Source organism: Haliaeetus leucocephalus, unplaced genomic scaffold (assembly GCF_000737465.1).
Source record: "Haliaeetus leucocephalus isolate CR32 unplaced genomic scaffold, Haliaeetus_leucocephalus-4.0 Scaffold973, whole genome shotgun sequence".
Lineage (NCBI taxonomy): Eukaryota > Metazoa > Chordata > Aves > Accipitriformes > Accipitridae > Haliaeetus > Haliaeetus leucocephalus.
In genome coordinates this window covers 2057232-2084898 of record NW_010973409.1, presented here as the reverse complement: position 1 = coordinate 2084898, position 27667 = coordinate 2057232, and the positions used below count along the sequence as shown (strand labels likewise).

Genomic DNA, 27667 nt, shown 5'->3' with positions numbered 1-27667 from the left:
TCAGTTATTACTCTTGTGCTTTGGATTTACTGGACCTTTTCAGTAGTTGTCCCACAATTCTGCTCTGTCAAGTAAACTGAGTTTCTTCCTATTGGTAAAAAAGGTTTGTACCCAAGGATTTCCACCAGCGTGTCTCTTAGCAGTCACTTCTCACTGAGAACAGGGCTATGAGAAATAAGTTTGTCGTTGATTAACCTGTTCAGGAACACAGTATTTTTCATTGTCCATTACTCCTTCATGCCAGGAACATCTAATTGACTGCCAGGCTTCCTTATTCAGAGAGGGTATTCAAACTGTATGTAAAGGAGCATGGGAAATGTCTGTCTTAAAGAAAGGAAGATGACAAATAGGTCAACATTATTTTAAGCCTCACCGAAGACATCTTTAAAAATAGGTGTCTGCAGTTACAGAGTGCTACACCTTCCTCATTTATTTAATGCCTACCCTCTGCAATATAAACCTAATTGCAGAAATGATCCATTCAGCACAACATAAGACTACCAGGTTGCATTGTAGAGCTTTATAAAAGTCTCTGGGGTTTACTGTGCTGCTGCTGGCTCCTACAGGTCTTCAGAAGAGGACCATTCATATCAATGCTGCTCACAGGTGAAAAATTGGTCAGTCCTGCTTCTGCCTGGCACACTGCTGCCTCCAGTTTATTTTCATCGGCTGCATTTGGACTACAAATGAATCACAAACAGATACTAGATACATAACCCTTCAGGCATATGCTGTGTCATCGGCTGTGGGCCAGAGAATCAGATCCACTACATCAAACTGACATGTTCTGCCAACATCCATCATCTTGTATAATTCCATTGTATCATGACCTGTCTGAGAAAAGGTAAAGAATTAATTGTTGTGATCAAGCTAAAGAAATGTAAACCTTTGATTCCAGATATTGCTAATTAAAACAAATTTTTAAAAACCCTTCTAAATGAAGTCAATAAACAATTTCAATGGCTGTATTTCTTGTTTCAATGATTTTATGTATGTATTTGTAGAACATACATGATACGCTGTGGAAGGAACTGTTAGGGATGCATGACTAACCAAATCCAACAGGTGTTAAAACTCAGATTTATTCTTCAGCAAAACTTAGTTAGAAGTCCGGTAACATTTTATAAAACCACAGGCTCAATGACGTAAAGAGAATTAATACTACATGGCCGACTTAAGAATCCCCAAGATTTAAAGTGATGGCTCAAAATGCGCATATCACTCCCCTAAAAGCTGAGGGCTCTCTCCCTCGAGGAGTTACCTCGGCCCGAGGGGGAGTCCCCGACTGCAGACCCGCTGCTCCGAAGAGGACTGCCAACGTGTCCTCTGGCGGGATCCCCTTTGTACCCCTCTCGAATCTGACCTGTGGTCATCGAATCCTATTGGCCAGGAGGGTCACCTCGGTGTACCTGGTGCGTCTCGTTTGGCCAGTTCAAATTTCAACCTGCAGCCTCCAGGGTTTCCTTCCCCTTCTCCCTGCCTGGAGAAGTTTCGTTTCCTGCTGGCGGGATGGGGGGCGGGGGGAAGTGTACTGCCACACAACCCACCCCGTGACCACAGTCATGACTCAAATGGTTTCCTTGGAGTGGTGGTACAGTGGAACTCAGGAAGGTAGTCTATGGGACAACTCCATCCCTATGTTGCCTGAGGACCAGGTAGAAAGATGAGAAAACCTAAGTAGGCTCACAGAGTAAATTATCTGACCTACCACGCTGCAGCAGTATATCCTCATAGACAACCTGACCTTTTCAGTAGCTAGAATCAGTAATACTCAAACTATTCCTCATGGAGCGCTGCTATCATGAATCCAAGATGATACCCACAGACTGCTGGACCACCACAGTTTATGGGCATGTTCTGCTCTGTTCACAAAGCCAGTGCTCTCTTCCCATCCATCAAGTGCAGCGTAGGCTGCACCAGATGTACAGGCAGAGAGTCCCAAGTATTCAGACCACATCTTTGGCAAAGAGACTAATTTTGTGTCTTGTGCGGTGGATGTCCAGTTTTCATCTTTTCCTTTTTATCCTACTGTGGCACTGTTTGCTGCTCTGAAAGACAGCTGTCTGACCACTTGTTCAGCCATGTGGTCACACACACAGCAACTGCAATTCACCATTTTGGCAGGCTCTGAAACATTATGTCTCTTCAAATAAATACTGCTGATCACACACCAGCCAGACAGTAGTGACCACACTTCAGCAACAAGGCCTTCCTTCGTTTCAGACACATGGGAATATTGCCACTGTGTTAATTATTTGTACCTTTTGAGTGCATTAAGAGCATCACACAAGCTACAGAAGCAAGAGTCAGTGCATTTTTAAAAGTTCTGAAAGCTGTAATCATGTAGCTCTGTGATACAGCAGGACCATTGCTAACAACAGGCCATTAGCTTCACACTGAATTTGCAAGGCTTCAGGCCTGAGGCTTGTCAGCCGTGCTCTGTCTGAATATGTCTTTGTTTTGCTTGGTGCAGCTGTGTTTGCAATTCCTCTAACTGAGCAGTTGCGTACCTCTAATTTGTTTTACTTTTGTTTATCTTTGTACAACGACAGTTTTATATAGATAGCAGTAAAACACAGTTACTCTGTGTAGAATGAGATACTTACAACTCTAACATAATGATGTAGTATGAAGAGATATATATTCTGGTCCTATAGCAGAGGCCTTAAGAAGTGGAGACACAGGATGTGGTATAGAGGAGTACAGGTATAGAATGATAAGAGATGCAGCACAGACTTGGCACTCGTGACTATAAACAACTCAGCCATGATCAGTAACAAAATGCAAACTCGGACAAAATTGGGCTTAGAGGTAGCTAAGAGAACAAAGCAGCAGTATCCAGTACATGTTAAATGCACCATACATTATAAGTCCAGATGTATCATGGAGCTGCAGACCAATGAAGAAATGGCAAAGGTGTAAAAATGTGTTAGCAAATGTATAAAAATGACCCCAAGTGGTGGATCCTAGAGTGAGGAAGAAGGAACCATCAACATGAACATCCTAGTTCTCCTTGCACAGGACTCTAGATGCTGACAACTCACGGTAACACCCCCACCAGAACAAAACCACTGACCTTGGGACACAGAGGAGTAGTGAAAGGGCGAGCATAACCCCCCAAAATGGGGAGAAGCTAAATAGTGTTTGTAAAGCAATTCTAACTGCATTATTATTCTTTCTTTTTCTGCAACAGATGTAGACTAATAATGATTCTTGAATGAGACTGCTAAGATTTCAACTAAGTGAATTTTTAAAAATCATGGATATATATTATATATATTCACACACATATATACATATATAATAATGTGCGCTTCCTCTTTGTCTGTAAACAAGATTTTGAATGTAGCAGACTACTGATTCCATTGCTGAGGCTATCTCCCAACACCATCTATATTTGCTTACATTGCACCAATGGAGATAGAGGCAGACAAAAGACAGTACTGAAGCTATGGTGAGTCTAAATATTGAGCAAAATTGAGTAAGTCCAGTTACAGCTTAAGTCAGGGAACGTGTCCTGATTGGTGGAAATTACAAAGATAGGTCAAAATACGACAGTGGACAATTAGTTCAATTATGGAAGTAAAACCTTAATAGATGTTTTTAGTTTGGTAGGAAATTTGAGGACTCAAATGTCAAATATTTTAAAAGGACTTGTTTTCTCATTACGATTCTCACCATTTCCTGTTGAGAACAGTTGAACAAAACATTCATATGACTTAGCTTCCTGCAAGTCAAGAAACAAAATTAATTAGAAGACTTTTCTTTCCAATTGCTGTTGTCTGTCTAGACAAATTGAATGATGAAACTTTCAGTTGAGAAGTTTTTAAATTCAAATGCATAGTGAATTCATACAGTCAAAATCAAACATTCTCAGGTGGTTTCCTTTTTTCACATCTCCTGAAATGCAGTCATTCAGAATTGCCAGTTCTTCCTAAAAGCAGGACAGAACTCATACATGCTAAAATTGTGTATATTATTCAGTTTGGGGAAGTCAATGCTAGAAGCTTCCTTTTTTTAGCAAGGAATGTGGTGGCCTTTCTTCTTTAAGTAACATAATTCTGTAAGTTCATGAACTAGTTGCCAAATTTCTTGATATGAAATACGAATAATCAGGCAGTAATTCTACAAGTTACAATGACTGTAAGAAATAGTCTTTAAATACATTATTCTGTGACTGTAAACAGGAATTCCTTTATGGAATAAAACTAATTATTTGATCCAATGTCAACATTTGATTATGCAGGGATATGACAGGAGACTGGGAAATTATTCAGATAGAGCAAAACATATGTAAATCAGGATACAGGATATATACACAGTGAACTCTCCTGAGAAAGTACTTGTGATCAGATGACTATAGAAAGTAGGTGCGACTATGAATAATAGAAGGTAGAATACTGCATAATCTCAGGTACATCACTGCAGCCAAGCAAACCAAAGGAAAGGCCTACCTAAGTCACAGTTTAGATTAATTCAAAAATAATCAAAAGTTAGCTGTAGTTCGGTACAGTGTTTCAACATTCTTAGTACCAGGCTTTGCAGAATCTTTTTCAATTAGCTAAATAATAAGTACAGCTTGCCTGTTTCTCTGAATTTTGCACAGGTTACATTAAAGATTACAAGCACACAAGAAAAAAAAATATGCACCTTGAAGGATACCAGTTATGCACTGGACTGCAACTCAGGAGATGTAGGTTTCATTCTCAAGATTGCTGATGATTTGCTGAATGCTATTGGGCAACTTATTTTTGGTTTCTGTGTTTCCCTAAATATACTTTATCTATATTGTCTTTACAGAATTTAGCCATACAGAAATTATTCATGGCAGATCTGGCTCTTGTTACTTTTCACACAGTAGGAAACACAATGGACGCTAATCTCAGTGGAGAGCATCTATGTACTAATGCCTGTCCTGGTTTCAGCTGGGATAGAGTTAATTTTCTTTCTAGCAGCTGGCATAGTGTTATGTTTTGGATTTAGTATGAGAAGAATGTTGATAACACACTGATTATTTTAGTTGTTGCTAAGTAATGCTTATACCACAAGTTTTTGGTTGTTTTTTTTTTCCCCTTCTGATTCTCTCCCCCATCCCACTGGGTGGGGGAAAAAGCCCCACACTGAGTGCCAAAAAGGACTGTCATGGTTTAACCCCAGCCTGCAACAGCACCACGCAGCCACTCACTCCCTTCCCCCACCCAGTGGAATGGGGGAGAGAATCGGAAAAAAAAAAGGGTAAAACTCTTCTTTGAGATAAGAACAGTTTAATAAAAAGGAAGAAACTAATAATGATAATAACAATAATAAAATGACAATAATAATAATAATAATAACAACAATAATAATAAAAGGATTGGAATATACAAAACAAGTGATGCACAATGCAATTGCTCACCACTTGCCGACCAATGCCCAGTTAGTTCCTGAGCAGCAATCCGTCCCTGCCCAACTCCCCCCAGTTTATATACTGGGCATGACGTCAAATGGTATGGAATACCCCTTTGGCCAGCTTGGGTCAGCTGCCCTGACTGTCCCCCCTCCCAACTTCTTGTGCCCCTCCAGCCTTCTTGCTGGCTGGGCATGAGAAGCAACAACTGAAAACTTCATACTGAACCCAAAACATAACACTGTACCAGCTACTAAAAAGAAAATTAACTCCGTTCCAGCCCAAACCAGGACATGCCATAAATAACTTCACAACTTAGATAATTAATCTTCTGTGGCAGTTTGTTGCACTATATGTAAAAGGTATCAGCTCTTTCCTACAACAGTCAGCATATCAGTTCAGTTGCAGCTAGGGAGGAAAAAAAAATCCTAATGAACACTAGGAAAAAAAACAGAAAAGACCACTGATTTCCTGCTTTGATTTGCCTTGGTGGTTGCAGCTGTACATGCCACCATTCCACCTCTTGCCTTGTAGTTACTGGAGGGAAGTCTGCTCTCCTCTGCTGGCCACCAACTACTATTCCACTTTTCACAGTCACAAAAACAAGCACAAAATTTGCTTCAAAGTTAACAGCACTAAAAATATATTAAGAGAAACACAGTAAGAGTAATTAATTATACTCTATTTCTCAACAAAAATAATGCCATCAAGTATGAATGAACGCTACCCTATCACAAAAATCCAGACAAAACAAATGATACTTCAAAACATGCTTGAAATAAGGTCCAAATTATTTCTAAGGCATTCAATGCACTCTGACAATTTAAAATTATAAGACATTTCTGCAAAAAGATATTAAAGGAGGTTATTTTAAGCGTAGATTGGTTTTACACTATTTTAATGGAAAATGATTATGAGAATTCATATGCAATTTGAGTAGAACAAACATATCAAGGTTGAATTTAAATGAAGCCTCTTTAGATAAAATATCAGTATAATCAGTTCCATTTGCAGCCATATATAGCATGGATTTACTTTATAATCCACGAGATTTAACCACACTGCATTCCCTTTCTCCATTCTAGCAAAGCAAAACTAGAACTGTGAACTAAAGTAGGAACTGATTTTTAGTGGTAACATTGCAGAAAATGCATCTTCTATGGTGACTCATGGTGAAAACTGTAGCTACCTGCTGGTGGTACCTTAAGAAATATGTGTCTTGACCCTTAACAGACCTTTGCTATCACTACTGTACCATTGTATAGATGCAAAGATAGCCTCTGATGACTTTCTACATTATGTATATGTGAAAAGAGGATAGATTTTTTATTATTATTATTATTACTATTTTTTACATTGCCCATTGGGCCCTTTTTCACTGCTTCACAGTTCAGGATGTTGAAGTCACACATTATAGGTGAAATAATACACTTGAATTGTTAGGAAATTAATGTCAGTTAGCTATTTATAGTTACAAACAAACCACTGGAAAAAAACAAACAAACCTTTGCCAGCCTATGAAGAGTACACAACATACATCTGTATCAAATTACTTACGACTAATCATGCGATGACCATAATGTTAATAATTTTCAACAGAAATAGTAGAGCTATGTCACCAGGTGCATTCTGGTTATTTTCAACAGTTATGATTGCCACACTATCAACTGTGGAAAAAAGCTTTTGTACTTAACAAGTATTCCTTACTAAACTGTAGACAAAAAATAGCTTCTCTGCTACTGCAGTGAGACATATTTACCTACATTTAATTCAGAGTGAATAAATATTGAAATTCTGAAAGTGCTTTTAAGTGCTACAGTCTTGATTAGCAGCAAACCATGTATTTAATTTACTTTGTCTGTTAAACAGTAAATTAATGTGTATATAAATGTATATAAATGTACATGACATTTTATATACAGCGATCTATACAATGTATGCCTAAAGATAGACATATAATATGCAGACTTTTTGAAATAGCAGTAAAAACAGCTGGTTTTGAAATAACAGTAATTTCAGAAGGTACGCCAGTCGCAAATAATGACTACTAACATGTTATACCAGCATTAGAATTTGCTACTATCCAAATGTAAGTAGAGAAATTCCTTCTAAATATTAAAATCATACTGAAGGTGTTTAATCTGTTTCTAATTCTGGTACAGTGAACCTACATATATTTTCTGTCTGGTCATATTACAAAGCTCTTTTTCTTCCCACAGAAGACATACATGGATATAAATAAGATTACAGGCTTTGAACTATTGTTCCAGAAAACCTGACTATGCAACAATTCTTTAAAAAACATTTATAAAAATAGAAGATATGTACTGTTGGGAATTGTGTTTTCTTCTAACGTATGAACCTGGAAGCATCTTTCCCAATGTTCCTTGTAAAGTGCTTATGCTGTAAACAAAGCTAAAGTTAACAGTATCATCCTGAAATATCACGTGAGGTCTCTTGAAGCTGTCCCACATTGGTATTCCATCTGGATGCTACTTAATGAGCAAAACTTGCCCCTTTGGTAATCAGACAGCTTCAGCTGAAGTACAGGCAGGTTGACTTCATTAGGAACAATTCTGAAAGCTCTGTTCAGGATTACAAGTTCTCTTCTTTTTCTGGATAGTTCTTTGTTCCCCTTGGATAGTAGAGATGCCTGGGGGGGAGGAAATTGGTAGTTAGTGTTGGAAGTAAGAATTCCCCACTATTCAGAGTCACCAGGTATGGTATCAGTCTTTGCAATATCAGCAGAAAGCTGATGTACAAGCATGATGTAGAAGCCAAGGAACCTCAGAAGTCTATCAAAAGAAATGTTTTATTTCAGGGTTTACAACAGAGTTTGATGCAGAAATCTCCAGGTGAAATTCTACCATTTATGCTACACACAGGGAACTAGCTTGTCTGATGATCCTCCGACTCAAAATTTATGGACTGGTCTGCACTGCACACAAATAGAATTAGAGCAGCATGGTACAAAGGTCTCCCACAGCTAATCAATGAGGCCTGAATGCAACATAATGTATTTGTGGGCCAGCTTTAACTTATGTTGCTGATGTAACATCTCCAGAGACTTCAGCACTATGGAGAGCTAGCTGAAGGAAAGTCTTTAACATCACTTCTTTCTCCTTTTCTAATTTCTCTTTAGCCTGCTACATAGAAAATTAGCACAGAAAGTGATGTAGCTGCTTCTGTCAGCTTTATATAGGTGAAAATTGCCTCATAATCAAGTTGTATAATATTGTTACAGTTATTCTATGAAAATATGATGTAAAGACTTCTCATAATCAGTGCTGTGAGAAAGTAAAACAAGTGTTTGTTTTTTGTCTCAAAACTCTACCAGTCTCCATTCCAAGAGTAAGACCTCTTCTGAAAATTTCCCTGACTACTTATATACAATATGTATAACCCAGATATCCAAAGCCCTTTTAAACATTCCTCATTCCTCTATACACGTGGTCCCTCAGGAAGCAGAGTGTTATTTTGATTATTGAAGTAGGGAAAGATACGGAAGTAATAGGGAAACGAAAACTATGAAAAATAATTTATAGTTTTGCACACACACTTCAACACATGTAGATAGAAATCCCTAAGCTGAAAGATTGTTATTGAAGTTGTAAAGTCAAGTGTACAGAAGAAAAAAAACCCACATAGACTGAAGGCTGACAGCAAACTTTCATTCAGCCCCCTATGTGAATAACATAATCCTGTACCTGTGCAAAAAATAGAATCATAGAATGGTTTGGGTTGGAAAGGACATGTAAAGATCACCTAGACCAACCCTCCTGCCACAGGCAGGGACACCTTTCACTACATCAGGTTGCTCAAAACCCCATCCAACCTGACCTTGAACACTTCCAAATGATGGGGCATCCACAACTTCACTAGGCAACCTGTTCAGTGTCTCGTCACTCTCATCGTAAAAACCTTTGTCCTTATGTCCAATATAAATTTACCCGCTTTAAGTTTAAAAACGTTGCCCCTTGCACTGTCACTACAGGACCTGGTAAAAAATCTCTCTCCATCTTTCTTATAAGCCCTCTTTAAGTATTGAAAGGCTGCAATAAGGTCTCCCTGGAGCCTTCTCTTCTCCAGGCTGAACAACCCCAACTTTCTAAGTCATTCTTCATAACAGAGATGTTCCAGCCCTCTGATCACTTTTTGTGACCCTCCTCTGGACCCACTCGAATAAGTCCATGTCTTTCCTGTAATTTGTGGAACCCCAGAGCTGCATGCAGTACTCCTGGTGAGGTCTCACGAGAGTGGAGTAGAGGGGGAGAATCACCTTCCTTGACCTACTGGCCATGCTTCTTTTTATGCAGCCCAGGATACAATTGGCTTTCTGGGCTGCAAGTGCTGGCCTGGACATTGGACATTGCCAGCTCATGTCCAATTTTTCATCCACCAGTATCACCTAGTCCTTCTCCGCAGGGCTGCTCTCAATCCCTTCATCCCCCAGTCTGTATTGATACTGGGGATTGCTCTGACCCAGGTGCAGGACCTTACACTTGGTCTTGTTGAACTTCATGATGTTCACATGGGCCCAGTCCTCAGGGCATCCCTTCCCTCACGGAAATCAACTGCATCACTCAGCTTGGTGATATCTGCAAACTTGCTGAGGGTGCGCTCAATCCCACTGTCTATGTCATTGATGAAGATATTAAATAGTGTTGGTCTCAGTACAGGACACTACTGTGAGGGACACTACTCGTTACTGGTTTCCACTTGGACATTGAGCCATGGACTGTAACTCCTTGGACGTGGCCACCCACCCAATTTCTTATCCATCTAACAGTCCATCCATCAAACCCATAACTCTCCAATTTAGAGGTAAGAATGTTGTCAGGACTGTATCAAAGGCTTTACAGAAGTCCAGGTAGATGACATCCAGAGTACTTCCTTTGTCCACCAATGCAGTCACTCAATCATAGAAAGCCACTAGATTAGTCAAGCATGATTTGCCCTTGGTGAAGCCATGTTGGCTGTAGTCACACAACTAAAATATTTACCATGATTCATATTAAGAGTGTTTTCTATGTCTTGAATCACAGCCCCTGCAATAGAGTTAGGAATATTTAATGTAAAGCTTTGTGTATGTTATTTCCTGATTTTTACATCATAAACTAACCCCTCTCTAGGAATTTCATTATGTGATATCACCAACTCAGTTCATTGAAACCATTATCTGCACTGCACAGGCTCTGCTATTTAAGTTAATAAATAGCTTGTAGCAGATATGGGTAGCTATCCTTCTGAGGACCAGCACCAGATGATAATGACATACAGACTTTTCTCACAATATAAAAAAGAATACTGTGCACTCAAGTGCTCCAGCTGTCAGAGGATCCCCTTGTGTCTGAGCTTTTGAGCTTGATTCCTGTTCTGTGTGCCTACGCTTTCTACCATCTGCCCTTACTGCAAACCACTCTCTTTACCTGGTCAGTCCCAGCTACAGGTGGTTCTTCCTTCTCACCATACCAGTCTCCTTTCCAGGATTCCTACATTCTGCCTCCTGCTGTTCTTGGCTCTGTATTAGATGTGTGTATCTACTGCTCACTTCCTAGCCTCTCTCTCATCAGTTGCTACTTATCAGTCCTTTGCCAAGGCATTATCTTAAGATGATTAGACAGACTCACTTTCTGTTCTGATGTCTAGACTTGACCTGACAATACTTCAGTGCTCTATTAAGGCTACTGTTAAGCATATATCTACTGTGATTTTTCAAAATTGTAACTTGGTTACATTGGCACAATTTCTAAGAGAAGGGTGAAAGTCATATATGTAACAAAAAAGGTACTTTCTTGGCAAATTTGGGGCAAATGTAGGGCAAAACTTCATCTTTTCAATGCCTTCATCCAGTGCTGTAAAGGCTAAAATCTTTCAGCTCCTTCCATGGCACAGATTTCTAGAGCTACAGAACTCCATGGAAACATGGAAAACTCAGGAGATCAAGATGTTTTACAGATAAAAAATCCCAGTAAGACAGTTATTCCTTCTTTTTACATAATTTTCAGATGATTGGTCTTAAGTAAAAGGTTTCAAATTAACTTTCAAAACTGGGGCTGATACTTTGGTGAGGCCTAAGAATTATCTTTATGGAGTACCATGTCAGAAGCATGAAGATCTGTCTTTCCGTTATCAGTAAACAGAATTAAAAAGGCAGTCTTTAAGGACAAGGGCCATGACTACACTATTTAGAGGAATGCTGTGCCTGTTAGTACTACACTGACATCCAAGAATAGCTTTTGTTGTATCTTACACGGCTATATCAACACAGCTACCTTAGTAACAATGTGCAATTCCTCCCCTAGCCGCAGTCATGAAGGATGTCTTGAGACAATTAAAACAGAAATTATCTTTGTATGGCCCTGATTTCTGAACACTGAGGCCAATCTTGCCTTCCATTTCTTCAAAAACTTTCAGATTGTCTTTCACTTAGCCTAAGAGTTACCAAAACTCCTTTCAACAGCATCTTGTTGTGACATGGAAAGGTATTATGTTATTCTCAGCTAAACTGCCCTAGCTGAACCAAACCATTAAAGTCTCAAACAAAAAAAAGAAAAATTCCTCTTTACTTCAACTCAAATTGTTTAGTACACAGCAGCTGTATAAGATACAAGTCTGCTAGCACAGGAATGATTCCAGACTACAGTAAGCTTTCTGAACCACCTTGAGTAGGAAGGTGCCTTCTTATTTGATGTTATTTGACAGACTTTATCTATGCTCTGTACCAGAACTCTGCCAAGCAGACATCTCAGACACACAGAAGTCATTCTCAAAGTAAATCTTTTCCTCAAAGTAGTAGAAAGACCTGCTTCAGGACTGCAAGAGCAAACCCATCTTATCTCAGCCAAACAAGTCGGTGACGACAGATGCTTCTACTCCAAGATGGGAAGCTCGTGTAAGAATGTCTGAGAGCTCAGGGCATAGGATCTCTGCAAGAGATCAGAGCCATCTGCGTAGTATTGAAAACATTCATTCCCACAGTCCAAATGCTGACAGACAGCTTCATAAACATGCACTTTTTCTACAGACAGCGTGGACTTCAAGCATTTCCACTGTCAGAAGACCACTTCATTTTGTGTATTCAACACTGAACTGCATCAATGACTCAGTACCTACCAGTCAGCCAAAATTCAGGCCAGATGCTCCTTCATTTTTTCCAACAAGAGGTGAAGTGCACCTTTCCACATATCTCATTGCTAAAGACAATCTTCAGCCGAGTGAGGGGAGAGGTTCTGCATCAATGACAGTCCTACCACATGATCAGATTATTTTGGTACTTGCACCAGATGGATCCCTGGATCACTTCTCTGTTCTGCACAACACAATGTCATGAATTACAGCCAGGTGCTACATCTAAGTCTTTTATACCTAGCAGCCCTGATACTAGCCAAATCTGGTAGTCTTGATGCTGACTAACTGCTAGAGCAATAAACAGTTTCTGCTACAGTTCCTATCATTCTAATTCACACACAAAAAAAGCCTAAAATAAAAAAGACTGACTTACTGTCGAAGTGGGAGAAGTGTTTTATTATGGTATTGTAATATCAGAAAAATGCAAATCCTTTTTCTGTGTCATTAGATTACTGGCAATCCCTGAAGTGACCAGAACATTCCTGCAATTCTCTAAAAATCCAGTTAGCAGTAAGTTTTTCACACCTGGCTGTCTGATTTTGACATGCAGAGCTGCTAATATCCTAGGATCCAAAGCATACATTTTCCCTAGTTTATAAGTCATTATTTCTCTAGAGCTCCACTGTACCATTAACAGGAAGTCTGGCCCACATATCTTCTGAGTACTGCCAATATTGGTGCGGCTGTAACAACTTGATAAAAATTGTCTCTAGCAAGCATGAAAAGGTGCAGTGTGACTATCACCATGTGCAGTGGTGAACTCTATCCAGCCAGTGTCTTTTAATCCACCTCTTGGCCAAAATGTTTCATTGTCATTGGAATACTCTATATTCATGAATGTGACAAGGATTAGTCACTGTCTTACCCTAGGAGTTGGATGAAATTGAAGCTAGGATGAATTGTTACCCCATGTTTTCATGTAGCTTCTACTTTTTTCTGTAGAATCTGTGACTTGGGAAAGGTAGGCCAATACTGCCTCTTAGTGGAAGGACAGCTAACTCAAAAGATGTAGTGAATGCTGGACCATGGGAATAGGGCAGCATACTTACAGTGCTACACAGACCCTCAACTGATAGCCATCAGAACTGCAGATGGGTAGCCCAAAGACTCTTGCAGCCACGGATGTTTAGAATTAAAAAAAAAAAAGTACTGCTGAGCTTTGGCAGACTTTTTTTACCTCCTTGGGGGGAAACAGAAATCAACAGAATGCTGGGATGACTCTGATCAATATTGCTGGCCAAAACAATCTTCTTTTGTATGTGTGAGACATAAGAAGCAAGAATCAACGTGGACAACCATTTGGAAGATGAAAACAATTAACAGAAAATGCCAAGCAACATTAGCAGGAAGTGGTGCCAGAACAGAATAAAAAGTGGCAGAGTGTCTTAAATCACCTAGATATCATTAAATCAAAAAATCTGGCTAGTCTGGTATGTTCCAGAATATTAAAAAACATTAACTAAGCTAAATACAAATTTGAATCTGTTAGACATGTAATACAGTTAAAGAGGTGCGTTGATGTTGAAGAATACATAGATATAACATGGTAAGAATTTGCAGATAGAAAAAGCTCCATTAATGCATTTCTATTTTTGAATGATATACCCATGGACCATAGACCCAATACAAATGAGGGCTGCCTCAAACAGGCGAAATTCAGAATTTGCTGTCATTCCTGAGCTATATTATCTTTCTGTGAATAATACCTTGAGCTATTCTTTGAGTAGTTAAAAATGTATAGCTATCATTAGAGCCGGACTTGACAGTTTTCCTCTTCATGAAATAGCTCTTTCTAACTACACGAATGGTTGGTTCTCTAATTCTAAAACTTCAATAACAATGGAAAAGATTGCATTGAACAAAGTTATGAAAATTACAAGTGACAACATATCAATATATGCATTTGATTATGAAGACTGTTTCCTCCTATTCTTACTTGCATTTTTTTTCCTACAAAACTAATGTTGAAACAACATTTCTCTCATAAACAGACCTCTGATCATATGAGGTTGTACTAGTTTTGGCTGGGATAGTTAAATGTCTTCACAGTAGCTAGTATGGGGCTATGTTTTGGATTTGTGCTGAAAACAGTGCTGATCACACAGGGGTGTTTTCCTCACTGCTGAGCAGTGCTTACACAGAGCCAAGGCCTTTTCTGCTTCTCACCCCACCCCACCAGCGAGGAGGCTGGGGGGGCACAAGAAGTTGGGAGGGGACACAGCCGGGACAGCTGACCCCAATTGACCACAGGGATATTCCGGACCATATGATGTCATGCTCAGCATATAAAGTTGGGGGAAAGAATAAGGAAGCGGGGGGCGGGTGGAGCATGTTCGGAGTTACGGCATTTGCCTCCCCAAGTAACTGTTAGACTTGATGAACACCTGCTTTCCCAGAAACGACTAAGCATCAGCTTGCTAATGGGAAGTAGCGAATTAATTTCTTATTTTGCTTTGCTTCATGCACAGCTTTTGCCTTACCTATTAAACTGTCTTTATCTCAAGCCAAGAGCTTTCTCACTTTTACCCTTCTGATTCTCTCCCCCATCCCGCTGCGGGGGAGTGAGTGAGCAGCTGCGTGGTGCTGAGCTGCCTACTGGGGTTAAACCATGACAGAGCTACAGCACTCAGCTGAACACAACGCCTGTCTCTGACCATTGCTATTTTTGTTTATTTATAACAAATCTTTTTTTCATATAACTGAGTTTCTGCTTGGATTAAGTCTCTTAATGCAATTTATTAAAAATAGATTTCTGCATCAATTTGGGTATTACATGTCTACTTCAATATAAAAAAGCATGATGAAAGTTTGAAACCAGTATTCATTGTCCTATTCACAAATAGGCTCACAAACAAGGAGCTTGCCTCTTGTGCAGTATAATATTAAATCAGAAAGAGAAAAAAAGAAAGAGTGGCACAATGGATGTGAATAGAATAATTCTGAAACATTACAGGTTTTTTTTTATTCATGTTTACCAAATTTCTGTACAAATAAGTAATACAGTTGGAGTGCTGAGTAATTTCAGGAGATTAGTGATAAATGAGCACGAGTTGATTATTCAAGATAAAGCTGAGGGTCATTATCCTCAGCTGGTCATTAATCCCCATGAAATGAGTGGTATTGAGATAGTAATTACTATTATAATGAAAAAGAAAGAAAAAAAGCATGACATTTTTCTTATGAAGCTGTCTCAGTTTCTAAAGAATTCATGTTTCTCTCATCACCCAATCAAGCTGCTTGAATCATTTGTAACCCTTTATACAGTTTATTCATTCTACTACAATTCTCATGTCAACACCTCACCTGAAGTTTGGTTTCCCATCATATATTCCTGGAATTTCAGGGGGCACAGCAAGGGGCAAGATGGGAAAGAAAGACAATGCACATAAATCCCTCCAAAACAGAAAAGAAAAAAAAAATTTCAGAATGTTTTCTCTATAAAGTGTGTTCCACAGTGAGGTAGGAGATTGCATTATTACACTATATGCTATCTAGCTGTTTATTCTGCATTTAATAGTGCGTTTAGCAATAGCATACATGTCGTTGCAAAGCAGCTGTGGAATTCTTTGTTCCACAACAGAATTCACCTTGCAGCCTTACAACATATGGAACTGATACTGTCAAGTCAATTTGGTCAGAAATCATGAAGAAATTTGGCCCTAAAATGAAGAAATATCTTTAAAAATTTGCAAATTCACAAATTCAGTTTGTGGTGTTCTGATGTGCCTTCTGAAGACTTTTGAGCCTTTGGAGTTCTTTTTTTTCACATTTCTATTAGAAGAGCTAGAAACTAATTATGGGCAGAAGGGAATGCTATTTGTTTCCTGCTAGAAATACTGTCATTCTGTTTCCACTTTGAAAGACCCACACATGCTGCATCATTACAACTTTCCATCTTAGAAACTGAAAAACTCAATCTAAATGAAAAGCTTTTAAAATAAGCTAAGAAAGTTTAAAAATAGGTGTATTGCCCTATATGTTGCTAAAGCAGACAAGATACAGATATTCATTACTTCTAGTACTTTTTTCTAAAGCTCTTCTGTGAACACTTTCTAAGAAGGGGATCCCAGGAAAGCTACAGGATGTACTGAGTTGCTGCTGGAAAATTTGCAGTTGCTTCTGAAATGTTTCACTGTGCATAAAAGAGAGGAGGTAGAGCAAGGCTCAAAACAGTTTTAGGCAAGAATGCCTGATAGGATGTTGCTCTGAGGCCTGCAAACCAAATTCTGCATGGTGGAATAAAACCAGATAGCGGTGGACACTGATAAGTGACTTGCCGTGCAGCTTGGGAGACTGATTTGTCCTTCTAGCTTGCTTAAGCTCTTTGGAGAGTTTGAGGCAAAACCTAATGATGCATGTCTGCTAGGCAAACAAATCATTCAGTACTGGACAGCTATCAAAGTCAGACTGTTAGGCTATTTGGAGAGAGTGTGAGAAGCAAAACAAACAAACAAACAAAAATTGCTTAAGTTCTGAAAGCTCTGAATGGCATTGAGCAGAGCATACTTTAGAAAACATGGAAATAAAGACATGTTTTTGACAGCCAAGGCCAAAGCATGGTCTGTCCATTTGCTGAAAGAGAAGGAAAAATAGTAAGTTGTTTGGAGTAGAACCTTGTCTGGAAAAGAAGTAATGTAATGGTGACAGGGGAACCAAACATAATTATGCATCACAGTAGGTAATAGGATTCAAAAGCATAGTGAAAAATCAAGTTGCTGGTGACATAGCATAGAGAAGAACACCTTATACTACACTATCATCCCATGGGGCTATGAAGAATATTCTCTTAGGTCTCGTCTAAAATAAAATTTTAGAAAATGTAGAAAAATAACTTCGGATTCTACAGAACAACTACTCTCTAGGCAATTAGAGCACAGCAGAAAAATAAGTAGCCCTGAATAAATCAGGAAAAACAGAATGTTAATGATTTTACTGCTGTTAGTCTCTTATGCATTTCTGTGGCATTCCTATGTTACGTGTTAAAAGTACTAGCATATTTGCCTGCAATCTTTAAGCATCCTTTACATTTTGGCAATTACATTTACAGCAATAGGACATGAGGAAATGGAATGAAGCTGTGCTAGGGGAAGTTCAGATAGGACATTAGGAAAAAGTTCTTCACCGAGAGGGTGGTCAGTCACTGGAACAGGCTCCCCAGGGAAGTGGTTGTGGCACCAAGCCTGTCAGAGTTCAAGGAGACTCTGGACAATGCTCTTGGTCATATAGTTTAGTTTTAGGTAGTCCTGTGAGGAGCAGGGATTTGGACTCGATGATCCTTATGGGTCCTTTCAACTTGAGATACTCTATGATTCTATGACTTCTGTTAATAGATATCTTATTTTTATAGTAGTTTGTGTAAAATACTCGAGTCTATAGTCAGCAAACACCTGCTTCATTACAGTTAATTGCAGTAAGACGCTTTTTGCCAGTCTGTTTGTAAGGTAAATGCCTATACAACTACAACACATTTATACATTTATAATAAGACTTACTAGATCTTGATGTTAAAAATGAGACCCTTTTTCTTTTTTTTTTCATAAGTTGTGTGATATTTTTTCTACAGCACAAAATCTTGGGAGCTTGTGATTAGGACAAAAATTTAAGATACTTGAAAACACTTATAAACAAATTTGTTAGACCTCATGGCTGCAAAAATGATTTGTGAACATGATTCAAGTATACCCTGAAGGTTTAAAGAGTGAATTATTATTTTATTTTTGGAGTGCTGAATCATGATTTTTCAATACTTACAGCTGGCAGCTGTAAGACACTTGTAAGTTGGAATTCCAATTTAATGAGTAGCCTATAAAAATATTCAGACTAACATTTGAAACTTTTCAAGCTAGAGTCAATCCACACAAAAAAATCTGCAGAGATAATAAATAACTGAAAAATACCACTGAGGCACCAGGAACTACAAATTCTTAAAATCTCTTAGTATCTGTATTGAGGGTGGTGGGGGTAGGGGTGGTGTGTGTTTTTTTGTTTTAGAAAACCTAACTGCAGTCTCCCAGACTCTTAAATGTTGATTACTGCAAAGACAAGGAACAGACTTACTTGATGGAAGTAGTGAACTTTTTTTGCACTAAAGAATACCTGAGATGATAAATAACAGGCAAGCAGGCAAAAAGAATGAGAAATGCTAAGCTTATGTTGTGGACTATAATGGTATTTTTCATATATTTTCTTTCTTGTGTTCCTCAAAGGTTACCTGCATGAACGATATACCATCTCTAGGACAAGGCATTTGCCTGGTTTCAAAGACGTACATTTTTTTCATCCCCTGCACTTTTGTGCTAGCAACCACTTACTCTGCTTGTTGTGCTGTACTCAAATATTTTACTAAATATGTCACCTTCTTCTCTTCAACCCTGTAATGGTAGAGTATTATAATAAAATATACTTCTATTTAAATGAAACTTTTGTTCAGCTGTGGTTTTATATGGGAAAAATGTGAGGAAACTGCTGCCAAACTAGCACCACTCTATCATCTGAAGAAATGATGCAGCCAAAAAACCTGCTTAGATGTCCCATGTACATTTCTTCCAGTCCATGCATCCACGTATTATAATAAACCAGTATTGCACTGCGTTTAAAATGAAATTGCAATCACGTAAACAGGCAAATGATCCATTTGGGTTTAGCACATCATAATTAACTTTTTCTTTTTAAATTGAACAGACTCACCTGTTAGAAGAGAAATTGTAATAACCACTTTCCTCTAGAACCTCTTCAATTAGAGTCTACAAGATAAAAGAAATTCATTTCAGTAAATTGTCTTTATTAAAAGTAATAAATTAATACATATAGGTATATTTATAGCTTACCTGCAATTGTTCATACGTCATCCCTCCTGCTATGTCAGAAGTGCCAACAATACCTTAAAGTAAAAGGCAAGTAATGTTATACTACTGAATTTGGGGTTTACGCTCCCTCATCAGCTTCTTATCAATTCCACTACAAATATAATGACAAGAGAGATGCTTGATTATCAACAGCTTATTCCAGTGTCCGCAATGACCCCCTGCAAAGGTGGGAGGTATCTTATGGCATGATGTGAACATTTGAGGCACACAGTGTTATCACATTATGAAAGAGTTCTAACTGATGGGAAATATTTTAAATACTTGATGTAACAGAACACAGCGATGCAACTTTCTTTTTCTTCCCCACTTACAATTTATAGTGGAAAGGGCACACAGCCAGCAGCAATTTGTGAGAACAAAAGTATTCTTTGCAGGTTAAGAGATTCAAAAATTACAGATACTGAGCATCTGTATAAATTGCATTGTTGTCTCTGGGAACAAAAGAAAGCTCATATTTAAAGTGATTGTTAGGAACTCATTTCCTAGTCAAATATCACCCTTGACACCTAGTATTATTTTTGGTTTTTGCAATAAGCTGTGGAACTGATAAGCTAGTTTCAACACAAAGACCAGCAAAACAAGTTTCTCACCCTTCTTTCTAGCACCACAGTGTTTAATGTTACTATGTCCTTTAGTCCATGGATTCCAACATAGCTTCTCCTGTATTTAGAAGAATGGAAATGGCACAAATACCAAAATACAGGCTGCACATTTCCCTTATGTCCATTGCACAAAGAGGTATATAACGAAACAAGTCTCTGAACCAGGAATTGTGGTTCCCCACCCTGGATGATGCCAGTGATGGTAGGTTTGATTAGAGATGGATTTTATGATTTGTCACACTGAGCATCACTAGTCCTAAGTATATTTCGCACTATTAATTTTCTAAAGCACATATATATATACACACACACACTTTACATTATATACATGTGGTGTAGCACTTCGCTTCTCAAGTTTGTAGAGCTTGATCTAGCTAGGTAATTAAATCATCCCAGTACAACTGTTTCAAACATGACAGAAGAACAACATAGGGTTTAAATACTGTTTGTTTAAAAGTCACATGCAAGGACAAGTAAATCCTAAGTAGGACTTTTTCAGCTACAAATATTTCTTTTGATTTTCATGGATGAATCATGTGTTGTTTGCATCTTTGATACTTCTTTGTAATTCCAAAGTATACTCTCTTAAATTAGCAGAATTTTCCATCAGTGGTAAACTGCATATCTTACCAGGAATTAAACAAAACAAAAAAACAAACAAAAAAAACCCTGATAATGAAAATCAGTATAGTCAACATAACTTTACTGTCTTTAAAGACAGATCTTTGAGCAGCACTTCCTTCTGCTTTGATACCATACACTTCATTAGAAATATATATGCCACTACAGAGGTTTTGTTGCTTTCTTTACCTTTTCTATCATCTGGAGGCAACATATTCCCACCTGAAGAGAGAAGTACCACATGCCAATCTGCTGTGAAGAAGCTGGGCTCAATCATTTCAGGAGAACCTTGCAGCAGCTGGGGAAGAAAAAAAAATAGAGAGAGAAAAGTAAAGGACACCTGAAATCTCCATCCTTCCCACTTGCCAAAACTTCAGACTTCTATAAGGCAGTTTACCCTTTCCTATGTTTCCCAATGCAAACAAAAGTCAAAGGAGATTTCAATACTTTCAATACTTCTTTCCAGAAACACTGACTGAACATTGCAAGCTGCCAATCTGCACTTAGTATAAAGCACTGAGTTCTTTAGACTGTCCAAATAAAATGTCATAAACTATACATTTGTGTGAAGACAAACAGGGAATTGTATTCCCTCAAACCTAGGACAGAAATATCTGATGACTTTGGTTTTCGAAACTGAGGCTTCAAGTGAAATCATTAGTCCATATATCTAATAATATAATTCCCATTAGAGGGATCCCAGCACTTCTGAAACCTGAAAGTCAGTTCAGCTACTTGATTATGTGAGCAAGGATACTGACATTAAACTGAAAAACATCTAGTTTTGAAAATATCCACCAGTAACAACTCTGACATGAAAATATCTTTGTGGGCAGGAAAGAAATTCCAGTTATGCATTTCTGCAGCATGTTAACACTTTTACAGTTACAGAAACAGAAGAATATCTGTTGTTGGAAGACCTTTACCCCACCACCAATCAGTGGCAGAATCTTTTTGTCTGTATTCTAATTAGGTTTTCTACTTCAGCACGGTTAAAACCCCATGATTTTTAATTTTTATTTGCAGAAATTGCACAACCATGTAACAATACTTGCTGGAAGACTTCAGCCTAATTCTTTTCTCAGTTTAGGTTTTTCCTATCGCCTCCAAATGATATCCTTGTTACCCAATGTATTTATGGTGGCGATTTGGGGAAAATATGTACTATTTATTCACTGATGCTTATCCTTCTAACTGTGCTTTTTCTTGTTGCTTTGTATTAATTATTTCTGTAACTTTTTCCTTCAAGGTAGAAATGCCCAGAATCACATTCAGTATTCCAAACATCTTCAGTTTACTACCATTTACTCTTTAAATAGTATATTTCTTTCATTTTCTGCAGGTTTAAATCCAATAGTTTTGAAGCTAACACAATTTCACAGTTGATAATATTTATAAATTTATAAACAAACAGGTTGCTTTATTTCTGGGCATTTGAAAATTAGGTTAATCTTATAATAAACACTTCCTTTTTCTTACCATATTTTGGGGCATCCTTTGCTCAAAACATCAACTCAATACATGATTAGCAAATATTTCCTTAGATTTAATGTTATGGCTGAAATACAGGAATTGTTTAACATAAATCCCAGCTTGATTTGCAGGACAGCAAATTGGCATGAAACTGATGGCTCAGAGAGGCATCTTTAACTATCTTTCAAATGTACTATCAATGTAAACCAATGTAAACACTAAGTAGCCACCTTCCACGGAGCTTACGCATGTCAGATTAATTATTACAAAAGCACAGGAAGGATTTAGCATTTGGGGTCAGTCCATTCCGTAGCAAACAGTGACTTAGAATATCCCACAATTCAGTGCAAGTAGGTGATAATCAAATTAGATTACACAGAGGAATTATGAGAGTGATAAGAAATCATCTTTGTCATCAAATTTTAGATACAGTAACATACCTAATAACTGCTTTGTCATCAATTTAAAAAATGAAATATCTTAGCTTCACAGTCTCCCACAGCACACAGATGCCAAGGATATAATTTTCAGATCCTCTCCTGACTATCGTCTTCTCAGGAGATTTTGAAGGACATTTAGAAATTCTGATATTAGTCATTAGCTCCTTCTCTGTTGGAGAGCGCCCAACATGTCATTAGAAAACATGAAAACATGGTTCTTTAGTCATGCCATTCTTGCAAATCTGCAGTATTTTTAAACTGATGACACTAAACTATTGCTGACACACTATGCAACAATAAGACAAGGTCTGCTATATTTAAGACACACTGGGACAGTGCTTTCTTAAAATTCATACTTTGAATAGGAATACATTCCAAAACATGAATAATATTGGGAAACTAATAACAAATTAAGAAGACCTTACATAAATTAAGACCTTACAAAATTTCTATTAGCCTTTGCCACAGAAAGTTACATTTTCCTTCCTCTTCTTTTTTTGAGCCCTAATGAGATGAAGTCAGGTTTTGCACATTAGCAGTTAGGAGGTCCTTTCCATTTACAAAAAGTGTTCTAATGATCAAACACAAACTTGAAACCATTCTGTAGAAACTGCTTACTTAAGAAGCCTCCATATTTTCCAAATAAAGGATAGCTAGAGAATATTCTAAATATTTCCTTTTAAAAATGGAATCTTACACTTACATTTTTGTGATATTAATATCAATAGCTTAATTCAAATACAACAAGAGACAAAGTCAACCACATGTAGTAATGGGTGTACTACACCTTTTTCATTTCTGATTTCAGATTACAAGGATTGCTCTGCTGACTGAAAAGGGACTTCTTGAATCTCTCAATGATTCTCCTTTTCAAGTTGCATTGCAAAGCTGGAGGAAGCTGCATGAAACAAAAAACCAGATGTTTTCACCACTCAGTTACACCTGCCATAAAGATGACCTAATGAGCAGTACCATTATTGAAAAAAGTAGCTACACTGCAAAAAGAAACATTGATATTTAATATATTTAATAGCATGGTGATAAACAACAGTACAAGACTTGATTTAATGGCATATTTTAATTATGCTCCTTAGTTTGCCCATTCTGTTAGGCTTGGCATATCATATAACTCAGTCCCTCTAGCCTTGAAGGTAAAGATCATTACAAAAAGCCTAATACAGATAATACTAGATTTGCCTCTGTGACAGTCTGACAAATTATAGTCAATGTCTCAAACATTCGTTGAAGAACTTTGGTGGAGAAAACGGCCTCTGTAAAAATGCTGGAGTTTTGTGAACAAGACAATGTGGCTGGAGGAGAGGGCCCCATGGAGGGTGGGACTGTGCTTCTCCAAAGCCGCAATTCCTTATCTTAAGTGAGCGGGAGAAGGAGCACAGCATATGCGCCTGGAGGAGGAGGCCCCACAGAAGATGGGACTGTGCTTCTATCTTAAGCCATCATGCCAGCAGGAAAAAAGAGGCAACTCCGCAATGAACACCCCCCCCCCAAAGCTCACCAACCAATTCCAGAAAACCTCGGGAATGGGAACTGCGCATGTCGATACCATCGACTAACACTATAAAAGAAGGGAGAACGAGTTCTCAGTACACGCCCTCCGGAACTGGATTTCTACACTGGCTGGACCAATGCTGGACCCAGGACTGGTGAAACCCTTTTCTTCTCTCTTTCTCTCTCTCCCTCTTTTCCTTCTCTTTTCCACAGTCCCTACACCTCATCCTTTTAAACATAAACCGTTGACCAAGTCTGAGACTAGGAGTGGATCTAGCCACCCCTGGGCTCCTCTTTGAGAAGGAGTCCAGAAAGCAAGGGGGTCTGCTCTGAACCTCGAGACTCAGTGGGAGGGCTCTCCTTCTGATACATTTCATGTTCCTTTTTCCATTTCTTTTTCTACAGCTCCCTTCTCTTTTCAAACAGCAGCTTAACGACACGTTGCAAGGTTCATATGGATAAGTTCACTTGTACTTGGGCAAGGTTAGCTAGGTTGGATAAATGTTGTTTGAACTCCCCTGGTGTTGTTTCACTGTAATTCTGACAAAGGAAATCCACGAACGTGAGTTGCTCCAACTTTGGGACGTGACGGTCTCCCTGATCAAAGTGCTAGTATTTGGGACATTTTTCTACAGATGAAGCCCATAGGACATTAGACTAGATTTCATGTTGGCTATAATGAGTCACTCCAGCTGAAATTAATGGAACTTCAAGACGCTTAGACCTTCATTCAGCGTGTGTAGAAAGGCTTCAACAGGCTCTTTTAATGTCCTTATGCACATCTTAATACAATTCAGAATGCCTCTTTTTCTAGAAGCTTCCTGTAGGAGGTAATTTACATTTCACTTGTCTATAAAGCAAAATTGATTTTGTATACTTTTTCTCCTGTATTTTTTGGTTGAAAAAGTACACATCTTTCAACTATATTCACAAAAGAAAAGCAAAACCATACTTTATTGAGTTTTAAAGTCTTCAGTAGAGAGTTCAAAGGAGGTCTCTTCCTTTGCTCTTTGAGATTTTAAAATAATTTTTATGCTCCAACAGTAAATGTAAAGCTTCAGCTGTTGGTCACTGCAATGACACCAACCCAGTCTGTTGACAACTCTATGGTATGTACTACCCTTTTGGAAGGATCTCCTATGCTGTTCCTGTGTAATTGCTTATACTTGCAGACAGTGTTTGTAAAACTATGATTTTCTACCATTTAGTATACACTTTATAATCACTTTGTTGACGTAAATTCACAAAGTGCCACTCCACTGAAGTCAGAAAGCTTTTTGACTACTCAAGGAATGTTTGACCACTAATGATTCACATTCAAACACTGTCACGGTACACATTATAAAGATTTTTTTTCCCCGTTGGAACAAATTATTGCTCTTAGACAGCTATAAACCTGGAACAGCTATATTGGCCTCACAGGAGTCCTGATGTGCTCTGACAAACCAGGGATCAAGGTTACATCCTAAGCATACAAGACTTCATCAGACAGCTGGTTGCATACAGTTTTTTGTTACAGATACATACTCTCTTTTCACGCAGATAAGGCCTTACACATATGCTTTAAGTCAAGTGTTGAATGTTTCTTAGCCCATAAGTGAGTAAAAAAAATGATGCCTTAGGAAAGGCCTGCAAGATGCTCTGTAGACTACATGTCACTACAATGAACTGTGTGCAGTTAATTTACCATAGGCATACTGGGATATTCTAAAGCAAAAGTGGTAAAGAACAAGCCCACTGCTTGAGAAACTCAGAGTTGCCTCAGGCACTAGTGTTCAATTTTAGCTTTTGTTTTAATGAAATCAGATGTCAGATCAGTAAAAAAAAAAAAAAAGCCAAGCATTTACATAATGCTTTTTTAAAAGCTTTCTCTTACATTGTTTTCCAGAGATCACTTTGACTCTTGTTCCCATGGAAACTGGATTGGGAAGGCTGCTGGCAGCCAAGAACTAACAGGCAAGAACTCTCCCTTGTAAACTTCAGTTTAGAAATGTCAGCTGAAATATGTAACAGAGTTTTAGAAAACAGCTATGTGTTATAAAAAATATTCTACCTTAGATTTGTAAGAACATAAACAAGTACAAGAGAAGCACAGAGTAAACAGTGAAAAAGTACAGGTATGGATCCTGGTTTCTCTGCCTTCCCATTCCGAAAGCAACTGACACCAGAAGCATCAAAGTTGTTACTACTGCTTCAGTGATCAATTCTGAGCGAGTCTTTGAGTTGCTCTTAGATCTCAGTTATTGGGCATCCATATTATGATAACTTGCATTAATTAGCAGGCCACTTGTTAAAACCTTCTTCAACAGAGAGGATAGGTTCACTAATGAGCATCTTGGACATACTCCTAATATAGCATGTAAAGACTGAGCTGCCTCATTTGTGTTAGCAGGGGAAGGAGATAATTTCCAATTATTTTAAATAACAATCGTTTTCTTTGTCTCTGATAATTTATTTCTTGTATTACCTGTTCTGATAAGCTTGACAGTTTAAAAAAAAAAAAAAAAAAAAAGACGACATGTAAAACACACCCAAGTTCAATTATGCTATTCTGTTCTAAGCAAAACCAAACAAATTTGGCTCAGCAATCTGAAATCCCCTGAGGTGATACACATCACTTCCCAAATATAAACACTTCATTTTGGAAAACAAAAAGATGATTATTTAATAATAGAAAATTTTGCAAGTAACTGAATGACAGCCATCTTTCTGGAGAATAAAAAGTTTTCCATCACATTTTTAGCTGAGAGCTCAATGCAGATTTATATCAGTTCCATTTTTGCTTTGGAATCAGCATGAAATAACTTCAACTCTCTTTTCACTATGAAATATTTGAACTTAATTTTAAAATAAGTCTTAAGTTTGAAAAAGATCTGACATTTCAAAATATTTAACATATTCAGGATTTGAACTATTGCACTAGAAATCCCAGGAAATTATTACTACTTATTGACAATAAAAAATATTACTTAGAAGTTATTTAGAAATTATTGCTATAGAGGAAAGCATTTTATGTACTCTCCATGTCAGTATATGATATTAAGTCACTTACAATATTCATATTGCTGGCATGACAGAATGCTTTAAAAATAATTTACTGTACAATCCATTTTGCTGAGCTGAGCCAATGAATTTTTTTTCATGACTCAATTATTGCCATCCTCCACATACTAATATTCAAGGTTACTCTTTATTTAAATGATATATTTTTAAAGCATCCTGCCATCTGCAAAAATGTCAAGTTCTGTTGTTTTTAAAGAACAGTGACTATATTAGCAGCACTTTGCAGTACCATCATTTTGACAACAGCAAATAACTAAAAAGTATAGAATGTCAGAAGGAATAGTAATGCATACTTGAGTGATGAAGATAATTTTGTGCAGCTGAATAAGAATCTGCTGAACAGGGTCACTGATCTGACGCACCTTCCTTTGTGATACAGCAATTCCTGCTGATGCTGTAGATGACAACAGTAAAATCAGGACAGCTCATTTTGTTGCCATAATGTATTAACAGTGTACACTGTTTAAAACCCGCAGATGTAAATATTAAGTTATAATGCATGACTTGTTTTTCCAATAGTGTTGGGAACAAAAAAAAGATAATCTAAAAACTTAAAAGATTAGGCAATGTAATTTT

The 27667-nt window shown here is 37.9% G+C and overlaps 1 protein-coding gene across 1 annotated transcript in view; it reads right to left on the bottom strand.

The window, feature by feature from the left end:
• Window positions 1-520: 520 nt before the first annotated feature.
• NEK10 (NIMA-related kinase 10) overlaps window positions 521-27667 on the bottom strand; it is a 118442-nt gene continuing 91295 nt past the window's right edge. Inside the window, exons 30-35 of the mRNA XM_010584377.1 lie at window positions 27385-27485; window positions 23307-23417; window positions 20796-20904; window positions 19345-19397; window positions 19205-19260; window positions 521-680 (exon numbers count right to left, since the gene is read on the bottom strand). Of these exons, the coding sequence (XP_010582679.1) occupies window positions 521-680; window positions 19205-19260; window positions 19345-19397; window positions 20796-20904; window positions 23307-23417; window positions 27385-27485 (590 nt within the window). The remainder of the gene's footprint in view (window positions 681-19204; window positions 19261-19344; window positions 19398-20795; window positions 20905-23306; window positions 23418-27384; window positions 27486-27667) is intronic.